Below are 17,555 nucleotides of genomic sequence, written 5' to 3' on the forward strand. Positions count from 1 at the left end.
TTGTTTCTTCGATTTGCCTCTTTACCGCTAGTAATGGTTAGTCGTTTGCTTAGTGAAATGCGTCACTGAAAATTTCATTTCTTTTCCTTCGTTTATCAAGGTATGAAATCGGAGCAGTATTTCTTGGCCAAGCATGTGTTATAAATGCAAAAAGACATAATAAGGTCGGTGTTAGTTTGTTAGCACTCGAATATACCTATATGACTAGTTTTCTGTGTCAACAGATTTTCTTAAAAATATAAATTATTTACAAGGATTTCAGCTAATTTTATCGAGATTTAATAACCTTGGTTTAATCACATCAATAATACCGAAGTATAGAAGGGCCGTGGCTGTGTCCGATTTTTATTAAAGAAAGAAAGAGAAAAGAACAAAGACAAATTACAAAAAGATTGTATTTAGTCGACCGATGTATTACGTTCTACTCTATGAACGTTATACGCGCTACTATCTTTTTCTTATTTTTATCTTTTCAAACAAATCAAGATATCAATTTTTATTTTTTATTTCATTCTAGTGAGCGAAAGAAACAAGATTCGTATGAGTCGGGACAAACCACAATACACATCGAATATCGAAGCGGAACAAGTGCGGTGCTCATAATCGTTTTTATTTTTATTATTTTCGCATTGCTGTACGATCGAGTTATGCTTCCGTATCTAATAATTATACCGTTTTCTCCTCATCTTGTTTTTCAGTTAATCTGTATTAACTTGTATATACAAAATAAGTTTCTATGATACATCTTGGTCACTTTACGATAGAAAGTTCTTTTTTTTTTGCTTCATTTATTATTTCAAATAATTCGTTCCGTTTGTCGACGAATTTAAACATTCGCTAGTAAAATGCCCTTTATTATTTCAACCCAGTAACAGGTTATTACGATTATTCGTGATAACTAGTTACAATTCTGTACTTGCTACATATTCGCATTTTTTTTCTTTTAGAGCTGTACAGTCAACTGAAGTAGTATAGCGCGTCCATGACATTTATTTGATTAAAATTTATCCAATATGTAAATATCCTACTTCTTTCAAAACTATCTTATGACTTAATGAAAAAAAAAGGAGAGAATATATCGATCATTCGATTAAATTATATTTTTTATATATCGAACATACGAAACAGTTTGTAAATAAAATATGTTCAAATCTACCGCGTTAACATTTTTTAGCCTAAAGCTTTAGCCACGGCACCCTTTTTCTTTTTTTTCTTTTTTTTATTTTTTTCTGTTTTCTTTTAATCATTTAATTCCATTCTTTCTTCCTGTTTACTTAAATATAAAAATACATAGCCAGTCTATACATAGAGCGTGCAAAGTGGCACAGTGAACTGAGTTACCAGATATCCTGGATAGTTAACTACCGCTCTCGGCATTCAACGGTGGTTCCATTTCATCGTGACTTCTGTTCGTGTTACTCGACACAGGGAAACCTGAGGTTTTTGGCAGCGGGTTAGTTATTACACTATCACTATGAGATGTTGTCGCGTTGTACATAGAATTATCAAAGTGTTGCAAGCATTGAAATTCTGGGCCAGGCAGCAATAAAGTAGTTTGGGTGGGAAGATTTGTTAATGACACCATCCCTGGTGTCATCATTTGCTTATTAAAACAACTCCTTAATGCCTCTTCGATTAAATTTGCTATTTTATCACGATCATTCTATAACAAATAGTAATTTTGAAATTGTGTTGTGCTCCTTTTTTAAAATATTTAATAAAATAAATACCTCATTAATAAATCCAAAATGTACAAGCTCCTGCGCAAGAAGCATTGAAGTATCTAATTGACTCACAGGACATGTCAATTGCCTATTCATTTTGTCATCCATTCGTAATAATATTGTCATCTATAAAATACACCAGCGTAAAAAAACACAAACTAGACTTGACAGTTGACGTTAGGTAACTCATCACATTGTGCTATATCACTCACAAGTAATTCACAACTTTCTTCTCTAGGCTTAACGTTACACATCATATTAACTACTCTTCGAGACTCCACGTCCACCGGTTCGGGTGTAACAGATTTCACCGACTCAGTAACCTCGGGCGATATCGCCCGAGGTCGAACGGGTGGTGGTAATTTCGCCATAAATGCTGTCAAGGGATATATACCATATCTGTCGACCCAAATAATTTATGTGATTGAAGAATAGATATAAGGTTAAAAACGCAATCATTTCGATACATTTGTCGTAAAACTATTTAATATACTTACTTTACATCTTCAACGAACTTTTCTAACTTCTCTGTAACAGGAATATCACTTAACCGAATCTGTTGCGGTGGTCGACCTTGATATTTTATTTCTGCGACTACCGTATCAGGACCATAGAGCCTTTGCAAAACTTCGTCTGTTATCGTTTCTGAAATATTAGCTGAAAAAGTTGTGAAAATTAATTGATTTCTAAGAAATCCCACTTAACGTTCTATTTTTACAGGACTAACCACTACATTATATAACTTTTTATTATAAAAAATATAATACCTATAATTAGAATATATGATAAATTCTGAAGTACAAGACAATACAGAGATTAGATAATGGCGATATTAGTGAACTTACTGGCTGAATTAACCAAAGCATGAGCAGCAAGTAATTTTAATGAATGCACTTCAAATAAGACAGGATGAAAAAGGAGCTCTCTTGCACTTGGTCTACTGAGCGGGTCTACTTGAAGACATTTTCGAATGAAATCTTTCTGCTGGGCATCATCTAACGATTCTATAGTTTTTCGAACGTTATCCTCGGTCACGATCGTACCGGTATCACCGTTACCCTGAATTTCCAATGCAGCCATTTCCAGAGCACACATTCCGAATGAATAAATATCAATGGCAGGGGTTACAGAGTCTAAAAAACACAGCAAGGTATATTGCAATAACATGTATAATAACATATAATATATAAAGAGATTATCAATAATCTGATACACTTACTTCCATATTCAGGCGCTACAAAGTGCATATTCTTCATGTTTGCTCTACATGTTTTAACATGATGATGAATCGCATCGGGAGCCACTGTAATGATACGAAGAACATATGGTTATTTCTAAGAAAATATATTTCAGATAGGCACTCACAAAATATGTATATTTGTATGAAAGTATTTAACAAGCAATGAGTTAAAAAACTTTCTTTGCGAGGTAGCAGGAATTCTTTGTATTTATTTGCCCAAAAATAGACAAAAAAAAAAAAAAAAGAAAAGGAAAAGAACAAATACAGTTACAGCAATGTAACTATCTTTTTACCTTTTCGAATACCCGCCACCTCCATGATAACAAGTGGATTAATGAACCGCTAGAAAAATTGTGTTGTAACTGAAAAATTATCCTACAAGTAACTTGAGCCCTCATACAGTTAATAATTCTCGCATATACATACTTATGCACGAAAGTGCCTCTGAGGGGGATCAAACGTAGCGCATTAAAACAAGATAAATGAAACGCAAGCAATCAGCAAGAAAGTAATTTACACAGTTTGTTCTTGGATAATTTATATTCCAAAAAGAGGCACTTTCGTTGAGCATGATGAAATTCTATTTTACATTTTTAAGGACCAAAACGGAATTCGTAGAATTTGTCTTGTTTGTGAATAAGGATGCAACAAAAATTAGAGCACAATGAAAAATGCGTGCGCTAGATAATGATCACAGAAGGACTAAGAGACATCTTAGACCCTTTGCCCTTCTTTGTTATTATAACCCAAGAGATGAAGAAGTGCAATGTAATGATATGAAGGATATTAAAATCAAATAAATTTTGAATATTTTATATGAACCACTCTACCAATAATCAAGATGTAGATATATGTATATATATGTATACACATACATACATATATATATACATAAATAGGAATGTTTACCTCAATATGCCTAAATTACTTAGCTGGCAATAGTCGATGATTATCTGCCAAATGCATTTTCTTCAAATTCACCGTCTTTTCACAATTTACACCAGAACCGAAGAATCGTCGTTATCAGTTGATTTTATCCTCTGGATGGGCGAAAGTACGATTGTACTTCCTCTCTCTTCGAAGACTTTGCTGTGTTTTTTTCATTATCTAGATTAGCCTATTTGCTATAATTAAAAACGAGGACTCAAGTTACTCCTAATATGTAAACAGTACTTTATACACAATCTTTCTAACAGATTTATTTTACTAATAGATAGGATAAAAAAGGAAATAAGCAAGTGAGAAAAGGAAAAGGGTAAATCACATCACAATATAAACGCAGTAACAACAATAATGTGGAATGGTTCTGAATAAATAAATCTAATTAAAATAGAAAGTTGTTAAGAACATTCGGCAGAGATAATATCCCACTTTTTTGACATATATTTATCATTAAAGCTTATTTAAAGAATAATCTTTTTCATATCGTTAATCTTACTATAAAATCCAATTAGGATAATGTTAAATTTATAGCATGGAGTAAAACTTTCTTCACAATATATAACTATATCACACATTCTTTCACACATAATTATGCCTTATGATAAAACATTTGGATATCAGCGTATATTGTTTACACGTCGTTTAGTTTAATTATTAAATAACACGCGATATTATAAATTACGCTGAATAGAAATTAATTGAGTAACTGTATAAAACTTATTTATTACTGTCGATTGACTTGTCGAGTACGAGTACCGAGGAGGCAATCACAGTAATGGCAATATACGTACTTTATGTGTTTGTACCCCATGTAAGAATGAAATAAATATCAGTTAGCTCACAGTTGTTATTTCAACATCAGTGGTTGGTCGATTTTATATATATATATATATATATTATATTAATCCTATATTGTGATTTATAGTTTTCATCCATGAAAATTATGAGAAACAAAACTATAAGCCTCTCATATAGTCCTGTGAATAAAAAAGGGGAGGTGCCTTGCAAACTCTTATTCCAATATATGTTAAATAGTTTCATTTAGGGATAAGTGCTCTCTTGAATACCTATGAGCAACTATATAATATCTTGTACTTGCTAGCAGAGTGTTTCACTGTACAAAGTACAGAAACATTAAGACTGTACTTTTTGGACACAAAATGTGTCTCATAGAATAGAATTTTCTTTCTGTTTTGTTAAATAATTACTTACCTGAACCAATTTTTACAAGCCCATTATGTTGAATAAATATAGTGTCACAAGTAAGATTTCCATGAATAATGGGAGGTGAACAGGAATGCAAATAACTGAAAAATTCAAAGATATTAATGCATATAACAGAAATATATACATATATAAATAAATAAGCATTATTACTTAAGAAATAATATCTATAAAGAATCATGTGTTACCTCAATGCAGAAAGTATTTGAGTACACCAACGCTTCCATGCTTGCAAGGGTAATTTTTTCACATTGCGTTTTGTTCTTTTTAGGAACTGTTTTAAAGACCCAGAGGACATATACTCCGTTATAAATATAACCTAATAAATAATAAATAACATCATAATTAATATTCAAGCTGATTTAAACTTCAACTCCTTTCTTTCATAACATACCCGAGGCTTATCATTATGGGTATCTGTCCAATACCTATGAAATTTAACAATATTAGGATGTTCCAACTGTGTAAGATTTTCAAATACAAGCTGTATCTTTTCTTCTTGTGCTTTGAAGTTCTTCCTTTCAGAAAATTGCACCTCATTCCAAACAACTTCAACTCCTTCCTCAGTATCCATTGCCAAATAGGCACAGTCGATTCCTGGTACATCACGTTGTTCCACCTAAATAAAAAATAATATTATTTACAAAAATACTTTATTTCATTTATGTATGATTACTTATGAAACATAAACTAATTACACAAATACATCAAGTTAGTTTATTTACAAGTTTCATTTACAAATATATATTAATATCTATTTACAACATACAAAAATTATACAAAGAAAAACAAAAACAGGCTATTAACAAATTACATTTGAAGAGTCTATGGTTATGAAATGACAGAATATATTACTGCAATCATCCATTTTAAGTTACTTAAGCATAACTCAAACAATTTCATGCCTGATGTCATTACATCAATGTGACCTTGCAAAGAATTTAAGGAAGGGAGATAGCTAATTCAATATTTACGACAATGGGCTATATTCAAATAAAATATATTGAGTGATAAATCCTCTATTTATGTTATATCATTTTGATTGAACAGTTTTAATAGAAAAGGTACATAGACCAAAAGAGATAGCCTATTTTTCTCTAAATAGACATACCTCCATTTCAGTAACTTCGTTTTCACTGCCTCTGGCTGCTCCAAAGGTAGAGCCTTCGGCTAACGTGGACTTGGAACCTACATATACCTAACATAAAATAATGGTTATTGAACATCAAACAGATAAAACATCTCCATTGCGTTTTATTCAATGTTATTTATGTTTTACAAAAGAATATTCAGTCTTTAAATAGAACAATAAAGCGGGTTTGCAAATGCACCTGGTTAATGATCCAACTATGCTGATTTGTTTCTAGAATGAAAATAGAAAATACCACAGATGCTGAAAGCTTAGTGACAATAAATTGTTGAAAATCAGTTTACACTTACAAATTCAAAAACATTTAATGTTTACATAAATTTTGAAGAAACTAGTTTGCCAAGCTTGAAGATATTTTTGTATAATACATTTCAAGCAATATATTTAGTAATTTTATGACATAATGAGCTAATTTTATAATATATGTATACATGTGTAATGCATGTATAATATATGTATATATATATTAAACACAATTATACAATAAATTAAACACAATTTGGCTTTAGCTTACTTTTTCCAGCCTCGAATGAAACAAGTACTAAGCTAGATTATAAGAAAAATAGCTTATAGCTGTTAGATTTTTGATTTCCTCTGAAGGAATATTTAATAATATCTTTTTGTTACCTACCATATTAATATATGAAATCTCAAAATATATTGTTATATGACATAGAAAAGAATTGCATAAACTACATCCATATTTCACTGTTTACTCTGATTTATTTGTATACAAATGTCCCAATAGTCTAACCAAATTGGAATCAATGCCGAGACAAAATGTATCACAAGAGACTTCCTTCGTCACATTTCTCATATAGAGATAATACAATTATGGTTCCAACAAGAACATATATAGACCAAATATGTTTGAAACCATATTAATCAGAACAAAATCCCAACCAAGTAAATAAACAAAATGTAAACAAGATGTAAACACATAGATGTGAGTATATTATAAAAGATGAATCGTACCTCTTCCCGACGTTTGAGCCACCGCCCGCAGGGGCTCTCCTCCAGGATTTCACTCTCATCTTCCGAATCTTCACCACTTTCCCGCGGTGACTTGTGCTCTGGGTCCGTGCTGGAGCGACTCCCGGGCATCACACACGCGATTAGTTGAAGGAGCAGCACCGAACAGAGCACAACGCGGCCAAATTCATCGGTGGTAATTCCAAGGATTTACCTCAATATCGCATCTGTTCCGCTGCTAGTATGCACTGTCGATGATACGCACCTAAATGTTACAGGAGAGAACAGAGCCTCTCGGTGCTGTAATACACCTTTAGCACTCACAATGACACATGCAGCGCGACAACCCGAGTTGCAAGGAAAGCTACGATATTTCTGATCTTACGCAGTCACGCGCACGGATCGACGCTTTTCGGTTTCCCTTAGGACTTAGCCGGTGTATCGGTACATCGCGAGGACCATTCGTGAATCACACTGTCAAAATAAAACCTCTGTTATGAGCAAAATAGCTTCGATCTGACACACACTCTAGTATTCATTTTCGCTCTGTCTTCGGTCACGTTCGCCCAGTATGGCGATTAGCGTGTACCGCACCCTTTTCGGTGCCAGTAACAGCGACATCTGTCAATCGTCGCCTCGACGACCAATTTTCTGATCTCGTTCAAGATAATTTCCAGATAATATTTACCGAATCACGTGTTCAAATTTCAAGGTACATGTGTTCTTCTATGTTATCACATAGTTCCTGTACATACAATTCCTACGCGATATGAATAGGAAATAGGAAACAAAACATTGAATTGCTTTAAGGTTAGGAAAGCGTGATTTGAGATTTACTTAAATATGACGAATGTCTTGAACTAAACAAACAGTAACTTTCAGTCGTAAAATTAGATTTTGAATAGTATTTTGGATTGGAATTATTTGTCGTACTTTATAATGTGACGCACGCGTGTCTACTGCGTGATTATTGTTTATTTGCTAAATGATTCTATTTGTAATCTAATAGGTGCAATTAACACAATGACATCTATAAAAACATTACCTTTATTAGAGGGCACAAAATTAATCGTCCTTGATGAAGGTGAGTAAGCAAAATACTTCATAAAACTATAGTTTATTTTAGATGTACAGTAGAATTCCATTTATTGAATGAAATTATAATTAGTATTAGATTAATATACATAATATACATAAACTCCTATCGTATGAACTGTTCTATTTGATTTGTTTTCATGAAGTTCATATAACCGTAATTAAACAGATATTGTACATGTATGTATACATATTTATATATTTCAGGAGTGAATGCGATGTATGCTAGAAAATTGGTCACAGGATGGATACGCGTATTAAAAGAAAAAAATTCTAATTGTATTTTCAATCTGTTATTATTCTCTAATCCAAAATCTTCATACCAATGTGAATATTTTGCATCAACTAATGTAAATATCTTTGATTATTATACAGTTAATATTAATAATGGATTTGATATAAGTGCTATAAGTGATAAGGATTTTTATAATCTAAAACATATCTTAAAAACTATAGACACAAAATCTACAGTAGTCATTGATTGCTTGACATCATTAATCTTATTTGTCGGCCTATCAAGGGCTATGTGGTTTTTACAGAAGTTAAGCAAAGATGTGTCACGAGTAATTTGTATTTATAGACGAGATTTTGTACAAGATAAAGTATCTTACATCGAAACATTAGGAAGTACATATGTAAAGATACAAAAATTTTCTGGTATGATAACAAATAACAATATTAATTATATAGTAGAGTTTATGCATCGCAAAGTGGGTGGGGGAATTTTAAAACAACAGGAAACAGTAAGCCAAAATAGTACATCTTATGAAATTGAGTCAAAGAAGCTTGGACAAAGTAAAAAGTCACATTCAGTATATGAAAACCCTAAGTTAAAAATTGAGTCTTCATTCAGAATAGAAATAAATGAAAATGAAATGAAACAGAGAAAAGAAGTAGTGTTGCCATACACGGCTAATACAAATACAACAAATACATCTAGAATTCACTATCATCCAGAGGATATAGATGATTTTGATGAGGAAGATCCAGATGATGATTTATGTTTCTAACTCGTGTATAAAATATTACATTAGAAAAGATAATGATAATGTTCCAAGCAAAGATGTTTATTTTATATTCATTTTACACTTTGTTACAGTTCATATTGCATAATATATAATATTTTGTTGACATAATAAAATTTTTTATTAACGTAGCGTTTTTTAAAATTATTAACAATAAACCTCATAACAATTCTGTAAAAAAAATACAGATATTCTAAAGTATTGTTTCATATTAAAAAGTCAATACTGCATACAATACTAATATTTAAAAATAGGATATTAAATATTACTATTCATCTTTGGCATTTAATTCAATTAATTACCATATTGTTATTGTATTACTTTGTTTTGCAGCATTTTGATTAGACAATGAAACATATATACGAGATTCGTAACTAAATAACAAAGAAAGCATAGCCAGATACAAATAAAATTCTGTACAATAAATTCCAGACAATAATTTCATAATTTAATAAAATAAAAAAGTTTTACATATAAGTTAAAATAAATATCGAGATATTTTAAATAATACATTAAATAAATATAGTTTACAAAGATATTCCAATTTAAAAGAAATTAATATTCAATAATATATTTAATCAGAACTGCAAAAATAGTCTTTTTATGAGACTTGATCCAGATATTACAATTAACCATTAAAAGTATAAAGTAAGTTTTGATCACAAAAATGATAAGTGCCGTCGATATGCTGCAAAACCCTACTTTCTAATAAACTACGACCGTATTGAACAGCTTCTTCTCTAGTTTGTGCAACATTTGCTTCAAGCAACCAATTAACTAAATCAGTTCCAGTAAAAACACCTTTGTATATCTTTAATAAGCGTCTACGACATATAGCTATACGAGCACGACATTCAGCCAAATGGCAACGATTAAACTGATCCCTAATAGCTCTCACTTCGGGACTTAATGTATCTTCAGGGGGAAGCTGCAGTTCTTTCTCTATAAATGCAAAATATAGTCTGCATTTGAATTATGAAACTTTTTAAATATAAAAATACAATAAAATGAATATAAGAATATAGCAATACCAGTGCGCCATTTACGACACATTTTCTGCAGCCAACATCCTAATTTACCAAGACCAGTATCTAATCCAAAAATAGCAAATACGATTAATGACTGGCCAAAATTTAAGGCAACATCCAAAAATGCTAATTCTGCGTAAATTCCAGTCAACTGTTCCATTAATAATGTTCCGATTGATATGGATAAACCCTAAAATAATTATAGTAAATTATAATCTTGTAATATTTTCAAGTATTCTGTCATATACTTACAATGAACATGGAACATAGAAGTAAAATAACAAATACAAGATGTCGTAAAAACTGAGGATCGTTTCTTTCATTCTCAATGTCTATATATAATTCGCAATCATCAATTTCGTTATTGTTGCTGCTACATGTACCATTTGGACAACCATGTGTATATTCACAGCCGATGCTAACAATATCAAAATATTAATTAAAACAAAATTTTATTAGCTTTATTTTTTATACAATTTACTTACATTGGAAGATGAGAATTTGAAGAAATCAGATCTTCAACATCTACTACGCGTCTTTCGTCATTATTAGTGTCATTATTGGAATTTTCGATATTATTCGTTAAATTAGAATAAGATGCTGAAATGTTACGACGCTGGTAGCTCTGCTGTAAGACTAAACAGCCCATTGTTACTATAAAAAAAATGCGATAATAAAGAATATTATTGTTTTAAATAATAAAGAATATTGTTTTATTTCGTGCATCGTATATTACATACCTACCAATAAAACAGAATGTTAATATAGAAGTAGAAATTGCAGCTTGAACTGTACCAAGTTGAAAATTTGGATTTCTGAACTCAAGTTCAGACTCCCTTGGAGACATAGTACTGCACATTATAATTGCTATTAAAAGTGGAATTCTGAAATATATTATTGATATGATATATGAGTATATTATTGATCATTTTCTTTCTTTTCGATATTATATATAAAAATAGAAGTATTCATCATACCCCCATCCAATAGGGTAAAACCATCTTTGAATATTGCAAACAAAATCCAGAGAACGGGAACTTAAGTATAATAAGGTTGCAGCTATTGCTACAGTCCACATACGACTTGCATATACTCCCACAGTAATTAAAATAAACTGGATATACCTATAATAAATCATAGTCAAAATAACACAAGAATTAAATTAAATCAAAGTAAATAGTGGAATAAATTACCATAAAATTGAACCAGTATTATCAGGTTCAAGTTTGGTCCATATTATAACACCTATAGCTGTAATTAGCTAAAATCATAATTGTTGTATAAATCTCAACTATAACTGGCATAAATTCTAAATTAATACAATTTGATACAAACCTGTGCAATTACTATACAAAGTGTACATTTATGAGTGACGCATTTATATTTTTTTCTTCTTAATCCAATTAGACAAATAATTAACCATGTACAAACTGTTATTGAAGCAATGCTTACATCGAAAGAAAATATATTCAGTTGGTATGCATAATTTTTCGGACTAACTCCAGTAGAAACAGCATCGATTAATTTTGCTGATACAAACATTAGTGGAGCAGATAAAAAAGTACAAGCAACCATTGCTGATGCAATCAAATCAATTTCAATATTATATCGAAGAGTGAAAATAAATAAGGCTGGTGCTGTAGGAATAGTTCCATACAGAAATCCATAAGTACTTAGATCTTGAGTATCTGTAGCATTCTCACCAGCATTTAAGAGAATAATAGATTCTCTTATGACCAAAGGAAGTACCAGCAATTTTACTGATATCAATATACCTGGTATTACAAGAGCTGTGCCTTTCAATTTGTGTACTTTTCCAACCATCATTAATCCCAACAATAAAAGAGCACTTGCAGAAAAAGCATTACCAAATACATCAAGCACAGTTGCTAATATAGCAGGTACTAAATGACCGAAGACAAGATTACCAAGAATACCAAGAACAGTCATAACAAGTACTGGATTTAGTGCAATTCCTTTTACAATAGAACAAACCATGTCTCTATAACTTCTATGATTTTCACCAGAACGTTTACCAATTTCTAATAATACAAAACCAATTGGATTTAAAATAGCCAATGATATAGGTGCCATTAAGTATAAATAAGCAGCATATTCAGGATGTGTTTGTTCATACAGTGCTTGAACTATAAAAATATATTATTTTTAGCATATAGATTACTTTAAACTATATTAAGAATGATTTTTAATTTACTTACTCATAGGATATCCAATAGCAAAATCATTACTCTGTGTGGTAAATATTGCAAAAAGTGCAGCACAACCTGGATTTGATGGTCTTTTAATAACAAGAGATATACCAAGAACAACAAGAAATACACAACTTTTAGCTATCAATACAGCAAGAAGGAATTTCCAGTTTACTAGACTAAAATCAAGCTTTGCCAAAGACATGAAAATTAAAGAAGGTAGAGCAAACTTTCCTACAAAAGTATTTAGCCCATTTCCTTCTATTTTAGTGATAACATCAAATCTTCCTGCAATATATCTAAAAAAACAAGCAATTTATTTATATACATCTTAAAATTCATATGATAAAAATTTAAAGATTAAATAGTTACAAAAAATTCACCCGCATAATATAATAGCAAAACACTGTATCAGAGCAAGATATAAATTATCTATTGGTTCAACTCTCATTGTTGAAATTTGAGTCTCTTCCAGTACAGACATGACTAATGCTGCTTTTTAAATTCCTGGAAATATAGAATAATTTAATTTAGATGTACATGTGAAAAATATCAAAAAGAAATGAAAAAAGATAAATTACTTTTTAGCATATATATATATTTATATTATAATTGTTTTTAATACAGATATTGTCATCTTTCTAATATAACATTGTTATTGTCGCAAGAAGGACATATACACAAAAAAATATGTAGCATTAACCCCATATCAACTTCATCTCTATTCACACTATATTATTTCTTTCACTGACTGAAATAAAAAGATTTTAAATGTACTTCTAGAATAATGATACCCATATGTTCATAAATATCAAGTTATTAAACATTACAAAGAAATAAAAGAACTAAAAGATTTATTGTTTTAGAGTACTAAAAACGACAGTACATCATAGTCTACAATATAACAATACAATCTGAAAAATATATAAATTTTTGCTCACGCAAAAATATTAACATCCAATCACGTTCAATATTTATTATATCCTTCGTTTATAATATAAAGTCAAAAGTATGTATGAAAAACAAGTAGAAAACTCTTCAGAGATATAATGAAAGATATCAGCGTTGTTTAATACAATAAAAATATATTATGCAAGTTCATATCGACAAAACATTTATAATACTCTATATGCATTACGTGTATAGGCAATTTTTAATCTTATGAACCCGAATACAACATCGATATCTCTAGCTAAATCATGTGATTGGTTTACCTATATCACGTGCTTCGAACAAAACATCGGACTCGTTGCACGAAAATGTTTGATTTCAAATTTTAAATTATAGTTTTAAAATACGGGAATTTTATTTGTATCTATAACAACGTTATGCTGTTAAGTAAAATCGCTTTGAAATGTATTCAAAATTAACATAGATATTATAAAATTATACAATCATAAATATAATCGTTATATAAATCGTAATCGTCATTTAGTTTTATTATTTATCACTGTATACGCATTAATGAATTTAAGTTTGATAAATTTTGATAAAACAAAAGTCCTGATATCTTTTATCAATATTCAAGAACGAAAATTCATTAATTGATAGCAAACTCATGTGCGCCTGATATAAATTTAGAAAACAGATACATACCGTGTTACATGTAATCAGTAGAAAATGTAATTCTCATATTTCATATAATACTCGTAATTATATATTACGTATCTAGAAAATTGTAAGCGTCTAGAAAATATACATATTTTGCGCAAATTCCCCAATAATGAGACGCAAAATAAATGTGATAAGAAAATAGCCTCGTGTCAGTTCTATGTCGAAATATTTCTAGTTGGTTGCATCAATTAAATGGTGCAGTACTGTCTGTACAGAATTACGACTAACAGGTTATCGTTAAATTATCGGAAAAAATATATATACATATCTATTTTTATATATACATATACTATTTTTATATATATATACTATATAATTGTAATAGATTTCGAACTTAAATAATACATAATAGACATTATCTGAAAAAATGCAATAAATAATTGCAATTTTACAAATCTCAATTAAATAACAAATAAATAAAACATTAATAAAGCAAGAACATTTATTTTAATTGATGTTAATCCTAGAAAATTAGATTATTTCTTTTTTTATTGATATTTGTATTAGTATGTTGAACTTGCTTTTATACAGCAATGCAGTGTTTAAATTGCCAGTGAAATATGTATATCTTTACGTCACTGACCTCCATGAATCATACATTCTTATAATATTGCGCAATAAAGCTGTTCCACCATAAACAGAAACAGAAACGTTTGATAAATATTTCTCAAATCGATGTATTTATTCATTGTCTACCGATTAAAAGATTAACAGAAATCTGCTATATATATACTTGCGTAAATCTTTATATATATATAAAAATTTACGCAAGTATGTATATGTATAGCTACTTTGCTTAGTTACGGAAATTCATGGAAATACTTGACTCATTCATAACACGAAATTATTCAAACATGAACATTTTCCAAATCATGATTGGGAAAACAATAACATTCAATATAAAAATATTGTAATATTTATAATATATTATGTTAACAAAAATGTCATATAGTTGTATAACTTTTGCGTACGATGTACGCAACAGTTTTTCTATAAGCTTAGAATTGGAAATGAAAAAACGAAGTCGCTGTTTAACAGATTGTGCCAATAAAGCAGTTGGTTTTTTCCAATTTTCTCGAATAAATAATATAACTGCGTAGTAATTTCGCTTCATCGAAACAGACATCGGATCACATTATAATCACGTGGTCGATAGATAGCGTATGACTATGTATTAATTTGTCTACGTGTATATGTACAGATTTCGTGTATTCGCGTGTATGTGATCAAATACAGATCTATATATGTGTGTATTCGTGTATGTCTGCCTTCATGTGACGTCAGCTGATTCATCAAAACAGCGTTTGCCTTTTCTACATTATATCAGTTCCATCGCGATAAGAATTCCACACAAAAAGAAAGCTCAGTACTTGGAAATACCGGTTCAAGGTCATTTGAAAAAAAATATGTTATATGTGTGGTGCGTGCGCGCGCGCGCGTGCGTGTGTACACACACACGAGCAAACAAAAGGTAAGACCAATCCTTGACTTTGTGTCCATTTGGTCCTTTTCTTTCTTGGAAATCCTACTAATTATGTTAGCGTTCCATAAAATACAATAGTTATTTATCATAATGTTCAAATCAAGCGGAGCTGACGTAAGGCTTCAATAGCTGAATAACTGGAAAAGGGTATAATTTTCAGAAGCATAATGTTGTCTGGCCAATCATATCAGAGATGAATTTCCCTATGACTAATCTCATCCTCTTTTGTTTTATGCGTTAGTATTCACCATTTTGAAAATTTGTTAAATTCATAGAATGTACAATTTGAGGATCTGCGCAAACTTTGAATAATTACAATAACAATATGGAAACACATTTATCGGATGTATAAAATGCGATCGGATGTAATACGAGAATCGGAAGTAACGTAAGATGGTATCGTTTAATTGCTAGACAAGAAAAATCAGTTTTTTGATTTGTTTATAATAAGAAAGAAAACACGCAACTACGTCTTCTAAACTGTACATGGATAGCGATCACGTGGTGAATTATCAAAGACTTGTAAGAGAGGTAAGGTGGAGAGGAGAGACCTGAACGTATATAATCTTCAGCGCACATTCCACCACCCAGTTCTGCTTCGACTTCGGACGTGAGAATTGTGTCAAGCTTCCGAGCAGGGAAAGTTTTTGTTTGTTTGGTGCGCTCATTGTATGGGTAAGTTTTGTGGTTTATTTTGACCTCCCTTTCTTTCTTTTTGCTTATTGAAGGTTCTAAATCGAAAGATGTAATTACTGTTTATTTTATAAAATAAAACGATTAACTGGTAAAAAATAATTCATGTATGCATACTTGAAACATCTTGTGTGCCCTAGTTCAGGAGGGAAATGCCTTTCACCTACCAACATTACACGTTTGTAACCTAAGTCAGTGTATTTAATGACGTAATAAATTACAAACAAGATATTATTTTGGTATAAATAATATATCACGTAAGCCACAAACTACAGAATGCGAAAAAATGTAAACATCAATGTTTTGGCGTCAATGGAATTTATGCCTGCCACATCGTTATTTTTAGAATATACCTGAAATTTTTCTTTTTGAAATTACAAGAAAAATGTATCGAATAAATGTATATTTTTTCGCTCTTACGTAATTATTTTGATTGTACTTATTAATCTGTTTTGAATCAACTTGAAGCATATTACATACTAAAGGTCAAATATATTTACATATTTTCTTTAATAAATATTCAGTGCTTTGTCATCATTGATAATTTTTTTTTTTCGAAGTTAGTAAGTGAAAATTAGTGTACTAACGCGAACGGTAACACTGTGACGAAAGTCATAGTAGACACGTGGCATGCTACATATCTATTTGGTCGTGTATTGATTCACCATGCGTATATACTGTCGCCATGTTGGATATCAAGCCAACGACAACTCCGATCCGCTTCTCTGCATTTATTTCGCAAATTTTGTCATACGGCATTGTACTAATTCGTGTGCTTAAATAGCAATGGACATATGGTAAATATATTTATCAATAGAAATAGTAATTACATCAAGTAAATCGTAACTCGTATTGATTGAAAAGGATGGTTTTACACTTATGGATGTGCAACGCAAATACCATACTTTTTATACATTTTAATTTTTAATTATCTTTTATTCGAAGTGATAAATTACTTGTATGAAGTTTTGAATAACATGACTATTGAAAAACAAATGCTTACTGTTACTATATGAATAATTTTAAGAAACTATATTTACAGAGCGAGAGAAGATTATAAAACACGGAGAGAGCCCTGTAGAGCCAATAAGCAGCTGCAGGGATGAGCATGGCTTTGTGCCAACAGTGGGCCGTTGGGGAAGTGAATGGCCGAGT

At 30.6% G+C, this 17,555-nt stretch overlaps 3 protein-coding genes and 1 long non-coding RNA gene across 11 annotated transcripts; 2 read left to right on the forward strand and 2 right to left on the reverse strand.

The window, feature by feature from the left end:
• Positions 1-768: 768 nt before the first annotated feature.
• LOC126918045 (nuclear receptor-binding protein homolog) lies at positions 769-7,797 on the reverse strand. Of its 2 annotated transcripts, XM_050725624.1 has the most exons (11): positions 7,256-7,796; positions 6,242-6,328; positions 5,525-5,749; positions 5,319-5,449; positions 5,119-5,213; positions 2,944-3,027; positions 2,570-2,857; positions 2,222-2,381; positions 1,937-2,123; positions 1,731-1,850; positions 769-1,663 (listed from the first exon to the last, which is right to left on the reverse strand). In XM_050725624.1, exons 1-11 carry the CDS (start codon positions 7,382-7,384, stop codon positions 1,358-1,360), a joined length of 1,812 nt encoding a protein of 603 aa, XP_050581581.1. In that variant the 5' UTR covers positions 7,385-7,796; the 3' UTR covers positions 769-1,357. The 2 variants fall into 2 exon arrangements, with proteins under 2 accessions (XP_050581581.1, XP_050581582.1); XM_050725625.1 differs by lacking the exon at positions 6,242-6,328 and having other exon boundaries at positions 7,256-7,797.
• A 186-nt stretch (positions 7,798-7,983) lies between these two features.
• On the forward strand, positions 7,984-9,503 carry LOC126918063 (elongator complex protein 5). Its single transcript, XM_050725660.1, has 2 exons — positions 7,984-8,336; positions 8,555-9,503. Exons 1-2 carry the CDS (start codon positions 8,276-8,278, stop codon positions 9,355-9,357), a joined length of 864 nt encoding a protein of 287 aa, XP_050581617.1. The 5' UTR covers positions 7,984-8,275; the 3' UTR covers positions 9,358-9,503.
• On the reverse strand, positions 9,399-14,231 carry LOC126918039 (integral membrane protein GPR155). 4 transcript variants are annotated; one of them, XM_050725610.1, is made up of 12 exons: positions 13,552-13,775; positions 13,192-13,361; positions 12,994-13,117; positions 12,620-12,909; positions 11,736-12,547; positions 11,594-11,661; positions 11,378-11,524; positions 11,145-11,284; positions 10,886-11,054; positions 10,653-10,818; positions 10,404-10,590; positions 9,399-10,314 (listed from the first exon to the last, which is right to left on the reverse strand). In XM_050725610.1, exons 3-12 carry the CDS (start codon positions 13,092-13,094, stop codon positions 10,001-10,003), a joined length of 2,394 nt encoding a protein of 797 aa, XP_050581567.1. In that variant the 5' UTR covers positions 13,095-13,117; positions 13,192-13,361; positions 13,552-13,775; the 3' UTR covers positions 9,399-10,000. The 4 variants fall into 4 exon arrangements, with proteins under 4 accessions (XP_050581567.1, XP_050581568.1, XP_050581569.1 ...); XM_050725611.1 differs by lacking the exons at positions 13,192-13,361; positions 13,552-13,775 and adding an exon at positions 14,207-14,231; XM_050725613.1 differs by having other exon boundaries at positions 10,185-10,590; positions 13,552-13,779.
• A 361-nt stretch (positions 14,232-14,592) lies between these two features.
• LOC126918071 (uncharacterized) lies at positions 14,593-17,551 on the forward strand. 4 transcript variants are annotated; one of them, XR_007711198.1, is made up of 3 exons: positions 15,433-15,695; positions 15,868-16,382; positions 17,443-17,551. It is a non-coding gene; the product is annotated as an uncharacterized LOC126918071 (long non-coding RNA). The 4 variants fall into 4 exon arrangements; XR_007711200.1 differs by having other exon boundaries at positions 15,446-15,695; positions 15,949-16,382; XR_007711199.1 differs by lacking the exon at positions 15,433-15,695 and having other exon boundaries at positions 16,089-16,103; positions 16,202-16,382.
• The last annotated feature ends 4 nt before the right edge of the window (positions 17,552-17,555 follow it).

This window comes from Bombus affinis, chromosome 6, assembly GCF_024516045.1.
Source record: "Bombus affinis isolate iyBomAffi1 chromosome 6, iyBomAffi1.2, whole genome shotgun sequence".
NCBI classification, from domain to species: Eukaryota; Metazoa; Arthropoda; class Insecta; order Hymenoptera; family Apidae; genus Bombus; species Bombus affinis.